This window comes from Ahaetulla prasina, chromosome 2, assembly GCF_028640845.1.
Source record: "Ahaetulla prasina isolate Xishuangbanna chromosome 2, ASM2864084v1, whole genome shotgun sequence".
NCBI classification, from domain to species: Eukaryota; Metazoa; Chordata; class Lepidosauria; order Squamata; family Colubridae; genus Ahaetulla; species Ahaetulla prasina.
In genome coordinates, this window is record NC_080540.1 from 116,409,957 (window position 1) to 116,429,900 (window position 19,944).

The following is a 19,944-nucleotide window of genomic DNA, read 5'->3' on the forward strand; positions in this document are numbered from 1 at the left end:
AGGCGCCGCCCTTAGGAACCTACCCGAGAGCTGACGGACGGGCGGGCGTCTAGCGGCGATTGGGACAGGCTAGCGAGCGCCAGGGGGGCGGAGATGGGGGGGGGAGGAGAGAGGGTTGGTTAAATTGCCGCAGCGGCTGTGGCGGCAGTTCGGCTTCTTTGCTTCAAAGCAGCAGCCAGCGACGCAGTTACTCCGGATCAGAACCGGGAGATCGGGGCTGGTTTGGCCAAAGCTCTTGACCAGGGAACGAGGCGACATCAGGAGAGGGCGAAATCATTCGGATCGTGCACCGGCTCGCGCGGCTTCCAGGTAAGGCGTCCCGCGAAACGGGGATGGGTGGGGGTGGTGCCGTGCCGGGTCACAACTGCGAAACCCGCCCGGAGTAGAGAGGGGACTCCGAGGCAGGGAGGCGATCGTCCCCTTTCCGCGTACTCCTTGGCTTGCAGCGTAAACTCCGCAGAGGTTGGGGCGCAAGAAGGCGAAGCCGGTAGAAGTGGCTGCAGAGCGCGTGGGGTGGTGGGGGGATCCTTGGGACGCGGAGAAGCCAGTCGGGTTTGGATCACGGGTGGGGGGGGGTAGCTGAAAAGTTATCCCTCGACTCTCTGCAGATTCCCCCCACTACCCCGTGCGCCCACCAGCACCTGGATGGGGCTGCTGAAAGTAGAGGCGCCTGTAAATTAACGTGCGGCTGGCTGCAGTGCGGGTTCAGTTCACGTCTGAAGGCTACTCAGGAGAGATCGGGACCGGGGTGCTTATTTGACGAATCGATTTTTTGGAAGGAAAAGAGAGAGGTGGGTGGGGAGGGGTGGGGAGGGAAGGGGAGGGAAGGGAGGGGTGGGGAGGGAGGAGAGGAGAGAGAAGAGAGGAGAGGAGAGGAGAGGAGAGAGAGTGAGTGATTCTGATTCTGATTCTGATTCTTCAGGTATCAGTTTTAGTTTAGTCTCAAAAGATTTCAGGGCATGGAAAAGGAGAAACTCTGGCTCGGTCTTTTTCCCTTAGGTATAAGGGGTGTGTGTGTGTGTGTGAGTGATTTTTCTTAACGACCTAATTTTAATTTAGAATCCCTTTGGATGCATTGTGTTTGTTTGGGGAGGGGGGGAAGTGGGGGTTCGAATACAATTAAAAACATCGTATTGCAAAATTATAACTAAGGATAAGAGGGAATCCCTCATTGGCATATGTTAAAGGAAACCTGTTAGGTTTGTAAAGTATGGGTAAAATGCCAAATGCATTCATCCGTTCCTTTGGGATGGGTGCAGGGAAGTATCTAGGTATAATGTTGGGCTGCAGTTTAATTCAAGGGATTCATTAACATAAATTATTGAAAAGCCTTTTTTTAAAAAAAAAATCCTTATAGGATACTTCCCAGAAACGTTTCAAAAACTTACCAGTGACAAGAGGTGCCATCCTCTAGTCCAAATTGAAACCCCCACCTCAACTGAATGGCCAGAAAGTTTATTAAGCTACTAGACATTTTATATGACCACCCATATGGCTACTCATATGAACGCTGGGCAGCTAACAACAAACAACAAAGACAATAAACCTCTAAGGAGATTTGTTCAACTCCAGCAAATAACACCATATTAAAACAGTCATAATACGTAACCACGCACCATAAATTCCGTCACACAGCATACCTATATTGGGCTGACTCCATATTCTTGCCCAATGCCTAGGAGAAAAAACAGGTCTTCACAATCTTTTGCAAGCAAAGATGATTGGGACAAGATCTGGGGATTGTGTGGTGTGAGGGGTGCCACCCCAGCAGGCAGGCTCTGCAATATAACCTCTCCTTTCCTCTCCTCCCCTCCTTCTCCCCTTTTAAAGTAACATGTGCATAATTGAGTTTATGAAGAGTTAACTTATGAATAAATGAAATTAATTATAATTTATAAACAGGTCTTGGTTGGCAGCAGTTTTAATATAACCTGCATCCTATATGGAACTCTATGATGGTTATGGAGGCTTCTGTAATTGGGTAAACTCAAACCAGAAGAGGATAGTCAATTAGAAAGATGTATCTATGCATCTATGTAGGTAAATAAGATTTTCCTGAAAAGGACAAGATGCCAAGTTTGTTCCAAATTTTTAGCTGTGTGTGTGAGAGAGAGCGAGAGAAAGAGTGAGAGAGAGAGAGAGAGAGAGAGGGAGGGAGAGAAAGTGGGGGGGAGAGAAAGGTACATAGTTTACAAATGAACTATTGTGTTGAACAGCATGTGCCCCAAATAAGCAAAATTTATTGAGTTAATTTCTAATAAATTTTAGATTAAGAAGATTTAGATTAAGAAAATAAGTAAATATATTAAATGAATTAAGAACCTTGTGTTACTTGTTATTTTGTGAAAATTGCTCACAGGAATAGGCAGACTTTAAAGTAAACACCCAGTCATAATTCATTCTGCATGTTTGCAGACTCTTAACGATACTTTAGTAAGAATGCAATTATATATCCAATGGTCAGGAGAGAAATTCTTTGGAACTTCATGAGACTTCTTTTCAGAAAAGGATGCTTGTAGTTACAGATTCTAAAGAATATTTAATTTTTTGTAAGTATGTTATTTTCCATGTGCAAATCAGTGTAATCTATAGCATACTGTATACTGGCAAAAATTTATGGATTCCTGAAACTTGGAAAGTGAGCTGCTACCTACAAATGGTGCAGGGTTTAATTATAATTTGAGTGAAACCATAAGCATTTATCTTGAGAAGGAGAAAAACATGATAATCCCATATTCATCCTATTCCTTGTGTATCCGTCTGGTTTTGGTGCTAGAAATAAGAAAATTAAAATGTTGGGATTTTTGTCCATAACCCTACTAAAATATTATAGATATTTAATCAGGAAAATCACTTTATAGAATATTTTCCTCTAATTTAAAACAATGTCCCCTGCCCCTGCACAAACATACACACCCACCCACTAAATTCTGGAGGTCAGCTTTGATTCAAATAAAATCCCAAATAAGATGCTCTTTTTAAAGCTATATCGAGGGAATCCTGTTAATTCTAATCGGACCTGATACGTTTTGGCTGGTTTCTTGAAGATGTCTTGCAAATCAGACTTGTTCATAAAACGCTCCAGAAAAATGAGCAAGGAAGCCTAATATTCTTGACATGTGTCCATAGAACTTTTTGCTTCTGAGGGTTGCCTTCTTGTGCTTCACTGTGATCGATGGAGGAAGTGATTACTGTAATTGCAGCCATAAGGATGACAGTTGCTCAGAGAAACTTGTCCCTAATCTGTGTTGGGATTGAGGCCATCAGTATTTTCCAGGCTGCGTGCCAGGGAATAAAAGGATGGTTCATAATAAAGCCATGTGAGAGTCACTGTTCAATGTCAGCCAAGAAAGGAAGGTTTAATAATGGATGACCCCTTTGTGCTCCTAAGGCGTAGAGAATATCCCTCCATAAAGATTTAGCTATTTAGCTCTAAAGTGGATCTTATTGGCTGCAGGAGCAATGGAGGGGTTGCTTCCAACTCTTAGGATGGCAGTCGCTTCAAATTTGAATTCATTCAGACTAGTCTTATAAACTAGGATGCCAAGATTTATTTTCAAGCATTAGGTCTCCTACCTTCCAGTTTATGGGACTATTGGAGTCACTTAAAAAACCATAAGGGAAAGCAAATTATGTTTGCATAGTATACAAAAGGGAGATTAGACAAATATTCCTGTTCCAGGTCTTTGAGAGTTCAAGAAAAAGTCTGGAACTGGGATTGCTTACAATCAAACGGGGAGACCATGAAAAATTAGAAACCAATGGAAGCTTGCTGAAGTAGACACCAAAGAACTGGATTCATAGCTAAATCCATGGCTACGTGTAAAGTTCCTGGCTCAGTTTTGATTATCTGATGCCACATTATGACAAGCCCTTACTGGTCTTAGCAGACCAGCTAAAATAGTACAGATGACGCCAACCATGCTTTGTTTAATTTATTATCTGAAGCTGGAATTGTGGCTTAGTCCCTTTTCAAGCAATCCAGAGGTGGTGGTAGGGGTCATAGGAATAAGTATGAGGCAGAGATTTCTGTAGCTAGCCTTGATAACAGACAGAGATCAAAACATGCCATGCCATCACAATCCAAATTTTGCCTTTTTGTAGAAGTGCATAAGAGGTGAAATTTGTCCATAACGCGTTGCTTTACTTCCCTCCCCTTTGTATGCAAATGACCATGCATGACAGAAAGAACTATTCTTCTTCTTTATGGTGACGCTATATATGAGTGTGTTTATATTAAAGGTAATATTTCTTTTGAGTTAAGCTTGACTCTTAGGGATTTATAGACATGCATTAAATTTCTTGGCAGCAGCATGAAAAATGGTTTGCTGTTGCCTCCCTCCAGGATATCTTTCAATCTCCCAATCTAATCTACAGCCCTGAAATTTCCTGATAGTCTCCCATCCCTGAACTAGCCAGATCTGGCCCTGCTTAGTTGTTGAACCCAGACAAATTCAATTACCGGTAAGTGCTGCCGCCTTTTGTAGTAAAGAGGGGGAAACAATGTCAAATACTTCGAGCATCAAACCAGCCCGTAATTTGTATTTTATGAAATAAGATTTATGAGACAGGGCTTGACATGGAAGCATGGGGTTATTGATGACAGCTGAAGCAGAGATGTGAAGCGGAGAAGCAGAGTTTGGAGTAATAAATGCAGGTAGGATAATTCTGCACTGATGGTTCTCCTACCCATGGTTTTTCAAAGCAGTGCCATTTTTTCCCATTTTTCATTTCATTTACTGTCAAAGTTTTATTGATGCATCTGGGAGAAAAAGATCCCTGAAATCATGACACAATTCCCATTCCCATTAATCTTGTCCTCCTGGAAAGTTTGGGAGAAACCACAGGAAAGGCAATTCATTCTCCTTTCCCAGACAACTAATCAGTTGGGGTTTGGTTGAAATTAGGTTTTTATCTCCACAGGCTGCTGTGTTTCTCCAGTTTCATATCCTGCGACGTAGTTTCTTCTTTCTCAATGCCACCACTTATATCCCATACTCTGCGTCTATATCCTTTTTTTTCCAGTTCTCATGGTCTTTAATGCTAAAATGCAAGAGCCCTAACAAAACATGAGATAAATTAGACTACTGACAACATATAGTCAGGCAGTCTTCAACTTACGACCACAACTGAGCCCAAAATTTATGTTGCTAAATGAAACATTTGTTAAGTGAGTTTTGCCCCAGTTTACAACCTTTCTTGCCACAATTGTTAAGTGAACCTCTGCAGTTGTTAATTTAGTAACGTGGCTGTTAAGTGAATTAGTTTCCCCATTGACTTTGCTCATCAGAAAGTTGCAAAAGGGGATCACATGACTTGGGATGCTGCAACCATCATAAATATGAACCAGTTTGCCAAGTGTCTGAATTTTGATCATGTGATTACAGGGATGTTGCAAGGTTGTAAGTATGAAAAATGGTTTGCTGTTGCCTCCCTCCAGGATATCTTTCAATCTCCCGATCTAATCTACAGCTCTGAAATTTCCTGATAGTCTCCCATCCCTGAACTAGCCAGATCTGGCCCTGCTTAGCTGTTGAACCCAGACAAATTCAATTACCGGTAAGTGCTGCCGCCTTTTGTAGTAAAGAGGGGGAAACAATGTCAAATACTTCGAGCATCAAACCAGCCCGTAATTTGTATTTTATGAAATAAGATTTATGAGACAGGGCTTGACATGGAAGCATGGGGTTATTGATGACAGCTGAAGCAGAGATGTGAAGCGGAGAAGCAGAGTTTGGAGTAATAAATGCGGATAGGATAATTCTGCACTGATGGTTCTCCTACCCATGGTTTTTCAAAGCAGTGCCATTTTTTCCCATTTTTCATTTCATTGACTGTCAAAGTTTTATTGATGCATCTGGGAGAAAAAGATCCCTGAAATCATGACACAATTCCCATTCCCATTAATCTTGTCCTCCTGGAAAGTTTGGGAGAAACCACAGGAAAGGCAATTCATTCTCCTTTCCCAGACAGCTAATCAGTTGGGGTTTGGTTGAAATTAGGTTTTTATCTCCACAGGCTGCTGTGTTTCTCCAGTTTCATATCCTGCGACGTAGTTTCTTCTTTCTCAATGCCACCACTTATATCCCATACTCTGCGTCTATATCCTTTTTTTTCCAGTTCTCATGGTCTTTAATGCTAAAATGCAAGAGCCCTAACAAAACATGAGATAAATTAGACTACTGACAACATATAGTCAGGCAGTCTTCAACTTACGACCACAACTGAGCCCAAAATTTATGTTGCTAAATGAAACATTTGTTAAGTGAGTTTTGCCCCAGTTTACAACCTTTCTTGCCACAATTGTTAAGTGAACCTCTGCAGTTGTTAATTTAGTAACGTGGTTGTTAAGTGAATTAGTTTCCCCATTGACTTTGCTCATCAGAAAGTTGCAAAAGGGGATCACATGACTTGGGATGCTGCAACCATCATAAATATGAACCAGTTTGCCAAGTGTCTGAATTTTGATCATGTGATTACAGGGATGCTGCAAGGCTGTAAGTATGAAAAATGGTCATGTCCCTTTTTTCAGCACCTTTGTAACTTTGAATGGTCACTAAATGAGCTGTTGTAAGTCAAGTACTACCTGTATTCATGCTTTACTTTTGTTTTTATGGGTTCGAATTGCAGTTTGTTAGAGTGATCATGGTTCTTAAGTGTTACTGCTGAAAGTACCAATAATTACTATGCCGGAACTGGCTGAAGGTATCTCACTATCACTAAATTTTCTTCTAATACTAAAGGAGACATGTTATTATGCAGATCATGCTTGAACTAAGCTGATGAAAATTAAGCATTTTACTTTTAGCATCGTAACCAACTCTTTGGGGGGAAAAAACCTTGACTTTAAAGGTAACATGTAAAATTTAAAAATAAAATTGAAGATTGTAAACCATGATTTTTTATTTTAGTGCTTGGTAAACCCAATATATTGTGTTTTAATCAAAAAGCATATCTGAGAACTCATAGCATAAGCAAACCTGACCAAAAAATAATTGTACTGATTTTGGCTTAGCATAGAGCTTGAACGTAACCAATTAATTTATCAACTCAAGATTTAAAAAGCAATAATTTAATATGATGGAATCAGATCATTTTGTACATGTCTTAGCCAGGAGGCATTACAAAGCTGATTTTATTCATTACCCATGGCTTTGAAACAAAGATTCCTTGTCAATTTTCTGCATCTTAATACTTAAGGTGACTCTGTTTCTAGGGAACTAGAAATCTAGACTCGTATTTCATGGACTTCATACCCTCTGGCACACTTTGTTCAAGGACCCAACAACAAAAGCTGCAGGAAGTATGGATCAAATGTTTTTTGTTCACCCATATATGTTCTCCTCTGTAGAAAACGAAAATCCTCTGTAGAGGACTCTGTAGCATGGGAGCTGGGAAGACCGGTTTTATTTCTGTCATTTTTAACAAAGGCTCCTTACTTTTCAGGACCCGCACTTGCAGGAAGTATGTGCAGAATTTCACAGGGGACAGGAAGAAAGATAACATGCTAGGAAACAAAGTGATTTCTGTATGTGCAAGATGCATAAAGTCCAGGTCCCCAATATTTTGGACTTCATGAACTTGATTGCTCATATGATTAATATTTCTTGCAGTGAACAGGGATTATCAAAGAACTAAGTTGCAACATTTGAAAAATAAATTGGCATTTGCAGTGGAGGATGGATATTTTGTCAAAGTTTAAACTGATTTTCTTTGCAATTACATATTACCATGATTTTTTTCTTCTCTAATTGCATATGACGTAGGATATTTGTAGCAGGGTTACCCTTTAAATATATTGAACTTGGCATTTATATTTTTGTTGTACTGGTAATATTTTATAAATGCAATAAAACAAAAATAAACAGCCAAGTTTGAAAGAGGATGTACAAGCTATACCGGGAAGCAGGAGTTGAGATGTGATTAGCTTTGTATTGTTTGTTAAACATCTTATGCCTCTGCTGTTTCTCTGTCTCTGGTGCTATCATCTTTCCTCCCCCCCCCCCCCAATTCTACTGCAATGCTATCTTCAGGCTTATCAGAACACTTTGCAAACATTAATTAAAGCCCACACCTTTCCACAGATGAGACTTAGACAGAATCGACACACACAAGACGTGTGTGTCCATAGGTGGCAATGCACGCTGAGCTTCAGGAGACAGACAGGCTGGCTTAGCAGTGCCGCAGCACCTCTGCACTGACACACCATCAGCTTCAGGTCCCAAAGCTGCTTTTTGCATCACGCCATCAGCTTCAAGGTTTTTGACTGATCATAACTACCTCCCCTTCACCTGTTTCATTTCGATGGGTTTTTTCCCCCCATTCCATGAGGAGGAGGTAGAGTGATTACTAAGCATCTGAATGAAAACTTCAAAGAAGCAAGAAAAATAAAAGTGGAAGAGATGTCAGGTGTAGTCTCAAGTGGCCAAGTTTTCAACACTTCCATATTAAGATTCTACTCCTCAGATGGATCACAACCTTCCTTGGGTTCTTCTGGTAAAAATAGTCCTTTCCCTCCATATTTAATCTACCCCTCAAGATGAGGTTTATAACCAATAGCAAATGCAACCAAGGTGTTCATATAAGCAAAATACTCTTGCAAGGCCAGATTGCCCTCAGGATCAGGGGCAGATTTATAACTGGGACACCTCTCCACACATTGCTTCTGACATCCCATGTAGTTAAGTTCCTCAACAGTGACTTTTATGTCATGTCATAAACCAATTGGCACTTTCCACAGCATGGTGATCACTGTGGAAAACTCCTGCAGGCTGAACTGTGGTGAAAACCTCAACCCTCTTTTCTTTGCCCACCTGGTATATATATCTTTCCTGGAAGTGTGTCCTTCCATGCTTGCTTACATAAATGAGCAATTTGCTTGCACATTTTTACATGAAGATGGAGGCAGTCACATTTTTCCTAAGAATATCTTCTCTTTAAGAAGGGAGCTGCTGGTGTTTGTCATGACAGCTAGCCCTAATCCAGGTGCTGTAGAATTGCCTGCAGTTGGCTGCCTTGAATTACCTAGCAGTGAGAGTGGACCACAGCTGCAGTTGTCAAACAATGAACAATAGGAATAATGTAATTGCAGCATAGCTTATCAAAAAAGAAGCAAGATTCAGGGAATTGTTGGACAGAGGTGAAAGTACAATATATCAAGGAGGTTACTGGGGGAAGATATACCTGGACTGTTGGGGCCATCTCCTATAACCTGACTGGCTGGCTGGCATGCTTGAAAACAGAGGAGAAGCAAGCCTCTCTACACCGATTCAATTTTTTCTTGTTTCCTCTGCTCTTGATATTCCAGTCATGAGAGGTAGTGGCAATACCAATTGGATAATGCTGATGGCTTCAGCACTGACCATGTTTTGGGCCAATGCAAAGGATACAGAAGATCATTGTTTACCTGGAGGGAAGCACAAAGCCAATCCAAGCGCAGAAGAAGAGTTGGGCATCTGCCAGATTTATGCAGAAAGTAAGTATGGCTTCTCTATAGAAGCTTGTAGAATTATGTAGCAGGGAGAGAAAATGAGAGTACTGTAAGATGAGGGGGTATGAAATATCCATAATATGGATGATGATGATGATGATGATTTCAATTGACTTGCTGGGAGTCTATGAGCCACAGTGGCGCAATGAATGCAGTACTGTAGGCTAATTCTTCTGACTGCTGGCTGCCTGCAATTTGGCAGATCGAATCTCACCAGGCTGAAGGTTAACTCAGCCTTCCATCCTTCCAAGGTGGGTAAAATGAGGATTCAAATTGTTGGGAGAAATAGGCTGACTCTGTAAACCGCTTAGAGAGAGCTGTAAAGCACTGTGAAGCGATATATACTGTAAGTCTAAGTGCTAATGCTATTGCTATAACCTGATTTTGACTGTGTTCATCTGGCATACGACTTCCTTGGTCTGGACTGCAATTGTTGGAGGGGTAGTTTGCAGAAGGCTAATACTATAACTACTCTCATTCCAAAGAAATAGAGATGCTGACAAAAGATTTCTTTCCATAGATGCCTGTTGCTCACCAGACTTTGCCCAGGAACTTTCCAAAGCCAATGCTGGATCTTGGAATCATTGTGGAAGCCTCAGCATCAGGTCATCCCCAAGACTGCTCTTCTGAAAAGAAGGGGACCCCATCTATGTCAGCCATGGGCCCCTATGGGTTGTGGAGCTGGGCCCTGTCTCATGACCTTTCCTCTACCAGCCTTTCTGATCACTAAATATCAAGGTGGCGGGGTGGGTGGGACGGAACTAATGCCTGCCTTGCTTTTCTCCCCTGCATCTTAGGATCAATATTTATGCTTGTTGTTGTCATTTTGGCAGGTGTGAGGAATACCTTCGGCAACTGGATTGTTTTTACCATTGCTCCCCCATTGCTGCTCAATGGCCTCATCCTCAACAACCCACAGCCCTGATGGCTGTACCTCTCTGCCAGAATTTCTGTGACCAATGGTAAGTTATCACATGTCTCCACATCTAGAAGAGGCCAGCCTGCTAGGGAGGAAGAATTAAGTACAGTATCTGTTGAAGGTAGAAGATACTAGAGAAACTTAACAAATAGCAAATAACAAATCTTTTCTATAATTGAAAGCATACGTATGTACATTGGGCTAAATAGAACCATGATTCTTTACCTCTTATCTGAAAAGAAGAAACCATATTTCTGAAGAGATACATATATTTAAGGTAGGGGTGAAATCCAGCAGGTTCTGGAGAATCGGTAGCGGAAATTTTGAGTAGTTCGGAGAACCAGCAAACGCCACCTCTGGCTGGCCCCAGAGTGGGGCGGGAATGGAGATTTTGCAACATCCTTCCCCCAGGAGTGGGGTGGGAATGGAGATTTTGCAGTATCCTTCCCCTGCCATGCCCACCAAGCCATGCCCACAGAACCGGTAGTAAAAAAAAATTGGATTTCACCACTGATTTAAGGCCATTATTTAGAGAAGTGTTATTTAGGTTGATCAAGATTGGGTTGCAAAAATCTGGATGAACACTAGATGGCAGCAAAGGCTTTTGCTACCATCTACAAAACAAACAGATGTACTAGCCAGGTATAGTAATTTTAAATTACTAAAAATTTTAGAAAAGTAGTGTCCTATTCTCTAACTGTTGCTATTAGGGGAATTATATATTTAAAACTTAATTTTTTTTTCCTGACAAGATTAAGATTAAATTAACACCAGGCAAAAGGCATGATTTAGGTTTGGAAATTTGACTTGGGTAGCAAGGGAATACAAATATTGTTTGAAGAACATTCCCATCCTTTTGCTTTTATTATTCTGTTAGCCAATGTGATAAAGTATAATATTTTAAAAATGAATAAATTTGTGGGGTAGGGTGTTCAGAGAAGGGCTGAGAAGCTATCAGCAACTAGCGTAAAAGTTAACCCAGCATATGAAAGAGAATGTCAGCTTTTTTTGGTTGAATATAAAAATCTGAGGTCCTCTCCTGAACTGAAAAGGGTGGGAGCTACTCCGGAGAGTTTCAAATTCAAATTTCTAGTTTATATTAAGTCTCAGTGACACAATTTGAGTCTATTAGTGTTGAGTCAAATATCGATGAGCTGCCTTTCTTAGCACCCAAACTTATTGTCTACTTAGGTATGATGCTTGCAGAGAAGATCTGACCTGCCTTGGCAACTGGCCCTGGGGAACCGATGGACATAACTGCAGTCAGGAATGTCATTCCTTTGGCCAGGTGAGGACACTAAAGGTGCTGCTTAGCCGCGAGCGGAAACATCCTTGTGCTGCTTGCTGCAGCCTAAAGGTGTCTGTGCCAAGAGCCACTTTATTGGAGACAACATTCCAAAAAGTAGGCAAAGCCGAAGCAAAAGAGAAAATTGGATCAGAACAAACATTCATACAATTAAAGCCACTTCTGGTGATTAATCTCTTTCAGCTGACTAGTTGCTGCTTCAGAGATGATGGAGGGGTGTGTGGATGGAGGTAAAAAATACAGATAACTTGACATAAGGAATACAGAAGTTTCAGAAATACAGAAAACCTAGTTTCAGAATTCAGACAAATGTTTTTAAGATTTGCATGCATTGGATGAGATCATAGGATGTTTATGTGAGGGAACATATGGTATATGTTTGTACAGGACCTGGAAATGATGCGTAGGCTATGGCTTCCGAAACTGAAGCATGTTTGGGAAGAGTAACTGTGGAAAGTGGGGAGAAAAACGGGAACTGCATTTTCCTGAAAGGCATCAATTACACCAATCCAAAGTTTTTTCAATGTTAATAACACTTGCCCAGTACAATTTGAGTTTATTTTAACTCATGTGACTTTTATAGCAAAGCTTGTTTTTTCTCAAATCTGAATGATTTCTTGCATTCAAGAAAAAAGTATCAAAGAAAACCAAGCATTTAATAGTGAGTGCCATACCAAGTGCACTAATCAAACAGGTGACAAGAAAGTAGGGGCAGTCATGCACAACACAGGTTATGTAGACAGTAAACACAAGGTCAATCAAAATGGACTCAAATGTCTATACACCAATGCACAGAGTATGAGGAATAAACAGGGTGAATTAGAAATTCAAGTAAATGAGGGCAGATACGATATTGTTGCCCTTACGGAAACTTAGTGGGATGAAACTGACAAATGGAACATACACAGCTAGAGGGATATAAATTATTTAAAAGAAATAGACCAAATAAAAGAGGAGGTGGAGTTGCACTATATATAAGAAATAACTACATCTCTACAGAAATAGAGCACAACAATGATGAAAATTATCTTGAATGCATTTGGGTCAATATTAAAGGGAGGGAAAATGATATTGCCATAGGCAGATACTATAGGCCACCCAACCAAACAGAGGAAGTAGATGAACTTTTTGCTAGTCAGCTAACTAAGGTATGTAGGAAGCACATTACAGTAGTAATGGGGGATTTTAACTACCCTGACATCAACTGGGAGACAAACTCTGCACCAAGTGGAAAATCCAACAGGTTCCTAACAAACCTAGCAGACAACTTTGTTTCCCAAAAAGTAGAGAAGGGAACAAGGGGATCAGCCATATTGGACTTAATTCTCACTAACAGAGATGAAATGATAGAAGGTGTTGAAGCTATAGGAATCTTGGGGGCAAGTGATCACGCAATATTGGAATTCAACATTATGCAAACACAAGTAGTAGAGCAAAGTCAAACTAGAGGCTTGGACTTTAAGAGAGCTAATTTCAATAAACTTAGAGAGAGCTTGAGAAGGATTCCATGGGTGAGAATCCTCAAGGGGAAAACAATTCAAGAAGCTTGGGAAATTTTGAAAAGTGTGAGTATAAAAGCCCAGTCAACACAATACCAATGAAGAAGAAAAATAATAGATCTCAAAAGAAAGCAGCATTGATGCATAGAGAACTATTTGACAAATTGAAAGACAAAAAGGACAAGTATAAAAAGTGGAAAGAGGGGCAAATAACTAAGGCAGAATATCAGCAAATAGCCCGAGCCTGTAAAGATGAAGTGAGGAAAGCTAAGGCTCACAATGAACAAAGGCTAGCGACAAAAGTAAAAAATAACAAAAAAAGCTTCTTCCAACATGTTAAAAACAAGAAAAAAGTCAAAGAAACAATTGGCCCATTGCTGGGAGAAAGTGGCAAGAAGGTGACAAGCAACAGGGAGAAAGCAGATCTACTTAACTCATATTTTGCATCTGTCTTTACACAAAAGGAAAAAACAATCCAACCTATCAAAAACAGCACTACAAAAAACAGATTAGAAACACAAGTTAAAATAGGGGAAAAATGGTAAGTGAACATCTGTCTACCCTAGACGAGTTCAAATCACCAGGACTGGATGGATTACACCCCAGGGTTCCGAAGGAACTGGCAGACGAAATCTCAGAACCACTGAACTATATCTTTCAAAGATCCTGGAGCACAGGGGAACTGGAAAAGAGCTGATGTAGTTCCCATCTTCAAAAAAGGAAAAAAAACAGATCCAAGAAACTTACAGACCTATCAGCCTAACCTCAATACCAGGGAAGATTCTGGAAAAGATAATCAAGCAACGAATCACCGAACACCTAGAAGCAAACAAAGTAATAACCAAAAGCCAACATGGGTTTGTCAAAAACAGATCATGCCAGACTAATCTTATTGCATTCTTTGACAAAGTGACAAAATTAGTGGACCAGAGGAATGCTGTCGATATAATTTACTTGGACTTCAGTAAAGCATTTGATAAAGTAGACCATAACCTACTACTAGATAAAGTAGAAAAATGTGGGTTAGACAGCACCACCACCAGATGGATTCGTAACTGGCTGACCAACCGCACTCAACGTGTAGTCCTCAATGGAACTACATCCACATGGAGGGAAGTATGCAGTGGAGTACCCCAAGGCTCTGTTTTAGGCCCAGTACTCTTCAACATCTTCATCAATGACTTGGACAAGGGGATAGATGGGGAACTCATCAAATTTGCAGATGACACCAAGCTGGCAGGAATAGCCAACACTCCAGAAGATAGGCTCAAGATACAGAAAGATCTTGACAGACTTGAACATTGGGCGCTATCTAACAAAATGAAATTCAACAGTGTAAAAAGCAAGGTTCTATATTTAGGTAAAAAAACAAAATGCACAAGTACCATATATGTGGTACCTTGCTCAGTAGTAACTGTGAGAGGAATTTTGGAGTCCTAGTGGACAACCATTTAGATATGAGCCAGCAGTGTGCAGCAGCTGCCAAAAAAGCCAACACAGTTCTGGGCTGCATAAACAGAGGGATAAAATCAAGATCACGTGAAGTGTTAATACCACTTTATAATGCCTTGGTAAGGCCACACTTGGAATATTGCATTCAGTTTTGGTCGCCACGATGTAAAAAGGATGCTGAGACTCTAGAAAGAGTGCAGAGAAGAGCAATAAAGATGATTTAGGACTGGAGGCTAAAACATATGAAGAACAATTGCAGGAACTCGGTATGCCAAGTTTAATGAAAAGAAGGACTAGGGAGACATGATAGCAGTGTTCCAATATCTCAGGGGTTGCCACAAAGAAGAGGGAGTCAAACTATTCTCCAAAGCACCTGAGGGTAGAACAAGAAGCAATGGGTGGAAACTAATCAAGGAGAGAAGCAACCTAGAACTAAGGAGAAATTTCCTGACAGTTAGAACAATTAATCAGTGGAACAAATTGCCTGCAGAAGTTGTAAATGCTCCAACACTGGAAATTTTTAAGAAAATGTTGGATAACCATTTGTCTGAAATGGTGTAGGGTTTCCTGCCTGGGCAGGGGGTTGGACTAGAAGACCTCCAAGGTCCCTTCCAACTCTGATATTATTATTATTATTAAAAGTATTCTTATAGAGTAGGGAAATAGGAAATGGGAAGAAAAAATGCCAGATATAGCCAAATGTTTATAGGTAAATGTCTTCTTCCTGTAGGTTTTATCGGTTTCCCACAGCCTGGCATTTCCCAATAGTCTCCATGAACTCTTATTATATACACTTAGTTTATATAAAATTAGCTTGCTATGTATACTAATATGTGACTAAAAAATCTGCAACTTTTCCAAAGTGGCAAATTCAAGTTAAAGCTTATATAGCAGTAGCAACTGTAACTCCTTGCCATAATTGTAGTTGTTTTCTTGAAATATTATGGAACTTAGAAAACAACAGTTTAATCTTTGGTTATAAACAAATATACAGGACTGGAATAGTTATTGATAGACGAAGGTTATTTAGCATGAAATATAGAGACTGAGAGAAGAGAAAATTGTCCATTACTAACCTTCTCACTAAAAATGATTGGATTGTCTCTTTCAACATGTAACTTATATACTGAAATAGAAATGCAGGCAAGAGGAGGATGGTAGCTTGTCTTGAAGCTAATAGGAAATATACTTTTGTTAGAAAGGGGTGGTGGCTGATTGCCATTTTATGGATTCACCTGCCACTTTTAACCCTTTCCTTCCCTATGAAAGTATCTGTGCAACATTAATAAATGAAGTGTCTTTAATGTTATGAAGCTTATCATAGTATAAAGGTAAAGGTTCCCCCGCACATGCATGCTAGTTGTTTCCGGCTCTAGGAGCAGTGCTCACTCCGTTTCTAAGTCAAGCCAGTGCTGTCCACAGACCTCTCTGTAGTCATGTGGCTGGCATCACTAAACACTGAAGGCGCATAGAGCGCTGTTACCTTCCCACCAAAGTGGTCCCTATTTTTCTACTTGCATTTTTTACGTGCTTTCGAACTGCTAGGTTGGCAGAAGCTGGGACAAGTAGCGGGAGCTCACCCTGTTACGCAGCACTAGATATTCAAACCACCAAACTGCCAACCTTTCTGATTGACAAACTCGGCATCTTAGCCACTGAGCCACCACATCCCACTAGATAGTAAATTCATACAATTCTAGACGGGTAGATTTTAGATTCACATAAATAGATTCACATAAACAGAACAATTACCATTAGGGATAGGAACATGACTTCCTGCAAAAATTAAATTGCAATGGTTCTTATTTTTAGAAATCAAATCATGTTAGACTGCTCAAGTCCTTTGCATCATGGCTTTTTGGGGAAGACTGCAATACTTTTTCATATTCCTAGGTTTCTAAACTTCACAATCCATTCCAGTTGTTTTCAAATCTGAATGGGGTTAGAGTAGTACCGCTCAAGGAAGAAGGTTTTTTTTTGTAACATGGGGCCTTTTCCTTTTCATTAGATGTATAAGGATGGCAAGGAGCTGTGTGAGAACATCTGGGATGATGCTTTCATAGTAAGCACTGACCCTTGCCAATGCCTGATGCTGGATGCCTCGGACACAGCCTTCTCCACCTCTTATTCTCATCTCAAAGAGAGCGACAGCCTAAAAGAGATAGAAATCAACAAGGCAGGCAAGGAAAGAAAAGATCGTGTGAGCCCTTGCAGGGGCAACCTTTTACTTCAGCGTCTGAGAAGGAATCTGCAGAAGCGTTCTATTTTTGTGGAAGACATGGAGGGAAGTGGAAGTGGATTCTAATCCAAGGTAACCATCCTTCCCGAAGAAAAAAAGCCCCCTCTCCAGTGATTGCCTGGGGCTTGGGGGGATCGCTTGTGATCTATGCAATTCTGTCACATCCCATACTACCAGCTTCCTGCCATCTTCTACAACTCTGTGCATCTCATGGCGTAGACTGTGAATCTGGCACCTTCCAGGACTTTGAGCCCTAGGTCCTAGCAGTAGAGATTAGACCATTAGGGCACCTCTTGGGAACTTGCCTAGAACCAAGATTTCCCCAAATATTCAGAGTAGAAAAGGTGTTAGAGAACAGTAAGCATTTCCTTCTCCATATTCTTTGTGTCTTAAGAGCTGGCTTGAGGAAGTCATCGTAGAACGCAAAAGGCCATTCATGAGCACTAGCTGAAGGGAAAGCAGCCTTCATAGGCATTAGCTGAAGGAAAATATCTGCAAGGGAGAGCATGAACAAGGGTGGAGTGGGGGTGGAGTGAAACAATCAATGCTGGAAAAGTTAGCCTCGGTTGTTGCCATGGCTTCAAATACAATTGCAAGTAGGGCTACAAGTAAAACGGAAGGATCTTCCTGAGCTCAAAAAGAAAAGGGGAAATAGGGAAAGTTAGCTTAGAGACCAGCATGGCTGACTTTCCTTATTGCATTTGTATGCTGGAAAGCAATGGTGACTGGGGGACCAGCATTGCTAGGTTACTAAACTGGATTACATCCAAAACTGAATTTATTTTTCAAAGCAACCCAATCCGAGTGGGGTGGAGAGAGATTGTACAAAAGAGCATGGTTACATGGTTACAACCCATATGTCAAGGAAAACCTTTGGATAATAAACATAGCATCTGAACTGAAGTGGTCAGTGTAGATATATGCCAGTCAGAAAACATCTAATCAGTGGTGGCAGTGAGACTCCAAGAGTTGTCATGCTCACATCTTTACATAGTGCTCCTTGAGCTTTCCCCAACTATCCTCTCCACTCTAAACACTATTCAAATCACCCTTGTAATATTGTACACCCAAAACAGATCCGTCTGTCTCTTCATCCATCCTCATTTATCAGCTATATTTCACATTCCTGTTAACCTTGGCTACGCTTACTGCAAATGACATATTATGGATTGATTCAAACCTATTAATATTGTGGGAAATAAAAAAAATGGAATATGTGTTTGTATTTTATAATGAAATGTGTAAAAAAATATCAGTGTAGAGGACCGAATCTTAGTGATTATTCTAGAAGGCATTCTGTATATTCTATACAGCTCTGAAAAGAAGAATATCTGCCCAATTTATCATATACCAGATAAAAGAGGATTAGTAATATCATGAAGCGTTGCCAATACTCTCTTGGTGGAAGGGCTTATGGGAAACCAGCATTTCTTTGACAAATTGTATATTTCATACTCCCAAAAGGTTGTTACTAAAACAGGTAAGATTTGACCAGGGAAACATCCAACCTGGTTAAATGCTTAATGACATTAGGGACGATGGTAAATTAAACAGAAATGTGGTGGAATTTCTATCCATATTTCAAAATATCCTTTTTTGATTTTTCATATATCATAAACCAGTTGACAAAATATAGTGACTGTAGTTACACACTGCATGAAGGCATACTGACATCTGGGCAACTGGCATTTTAGTAAAAGCACTTTTTGAACAACACACAGGATATTAATGTAAATAACTGTCTTTTTTTCCATTGTTCCACTTGATAACAATCGGAGGCCATCTAGATATTACTGGATTACAACCCTCAATGTATCTCACCATCATCTATGCTACCTGGAGCTGCTGGGAACAGCATCTGCAGGCCACAAGCAAGCTATTTAGGGACTAAACTAAGCTTTCAAGATTGGATTATATAACCCTGAAATAGGATTGTTATGTCCTGCTGAGCAGGCCATGTTCTAGCACTGCCAAGGAGAATGCAACAAACATGACTTAGCCTCTGAGGAAAGGGAAAGGAGATGGAAAGCCTGGAAATTAATTTAGACAGATGAGAAGGGTGGATGGATAGTCAAAGGCAAGTACGCTAATATTCTTCTATGTCAAAAGAGGCTTGGTACAGAAGCAGATCTTGGAGGCTCTTGAAGAGAAATGAAAGGAACTTGTTCAAAGAGAGGGTAGGGTGTCTTAAAATAGAAAGAAACATGCTAAGCTTTCAGAGAGGAAAAAGATGAGGAACTGAAGTAGAAGAGCATGTGCAAACTTGGAAGACAAAATGGAATTATAGTTATATATCAAAGGAGTAACAGGGCTGGAAAGATAATACATTATTAAAAATAAAGGCCTGCTATACGCAGGTTTACTTTCCCCCACACTGAGGCAGTGTCATATTGCCAAGCAACAGCAGTAACGGCAACATTTCAATGATGCTTACTTTAAGGGTCTTCTGTAACAACCCTGTAAAGAGGATAAATGTGGTGCCTGGAGATGGGTTGAAAGGTCAGCTAATCAGTTTATGATTTAAGTGAAATTTCAAACAGGGACTTCATTTCAGTTTCAAGATCACAAATACTTCTTTCAACTCTTGATCTTTCCCAAGCAGTAGCCCATCCTCACTTCACAGAAAATCAAGACTGGACAAAAAATATACAAAAGCAAAGTCTTAACTAAGAAAGGTTTCTTGGTGTGATTTTTATTTCTACAGTACCGTAAATAAAAGTATTTTTTTAATAATTTCATTATCTAACCCAGCATACATACATACAAACATATTACCATATTTTTCAGAGTATAAGTCCCACTGGAGAATAAGACTTAGCTTAGTTTTTGGGCAAGAAAATAGGAAAAAAAATCTGCCTACCAGGTAACTTTACAGCCAAGTCGGAGGAAGCAGGCAAAGCACAGATTGCTTCACTCGCTAGCGCCACGTTAGGGCTGAAAAAAAGCTTCGAAAAAGCTACATTCGGAGTATAAGACGCACCCAAATTTTTAGCCTCTTTTAGGAGGGAAAAAAGTGCATCTTATACTCCGAAAAATACG

The 19,944-nt window shown here is 40.4% G+C and overlaps 2 protein-coding genes across 5 annotated transcripts in view; one reads left to right on the forward strand and one right to left on the reverse strand.

The window, feature by feature from the left end:
* The window catches only part of FABP6 (fatty acid binding protein 6), a 191,452-nt gene that overhangs the window by 113,067 nt on the left and 58,441 nt on the right, over positions 1–19,944 (reverse strand). The window lies entirely within an intron of this gene.
* Positions 158–19,826, forward strand: RTBDN (retbindin). 4 transcript variants are annotated; one of them, XM_058167134.1, is made up of 7 exons: positions 158–309; positions 5,441–5,559; positions 9,308–9,475; positions 10,011–10,095; positions 10,324–10,452; positions 11,601–11,697; positions 16,675–19,826. In XM_058167134.1, the coding sequence occupies exons 3-7, from the start codon at positions 9,310–9,312 to the stop codon at positions 16,969–16,971; spliced, it is 774 nt and encodes a 257-aa protein (XP_058023117.1). In that variant the 5' UTR covers positions 158–309; positions 5,441–5,559; positions 9,308–9,309; the 3' UTR covers positions 16,972–19,826. The 4 variants fall into 4 exon arrangements, with proteins under 4 accessions (XP_058023117.1, XP_058023118.1, XP_058023119.1 ...); XM_058167135.1 differs by having other exon boundaries at positions 5,473–5,559; XM_058167136.1 differs by lacking the exon at positions 5,441–5,559.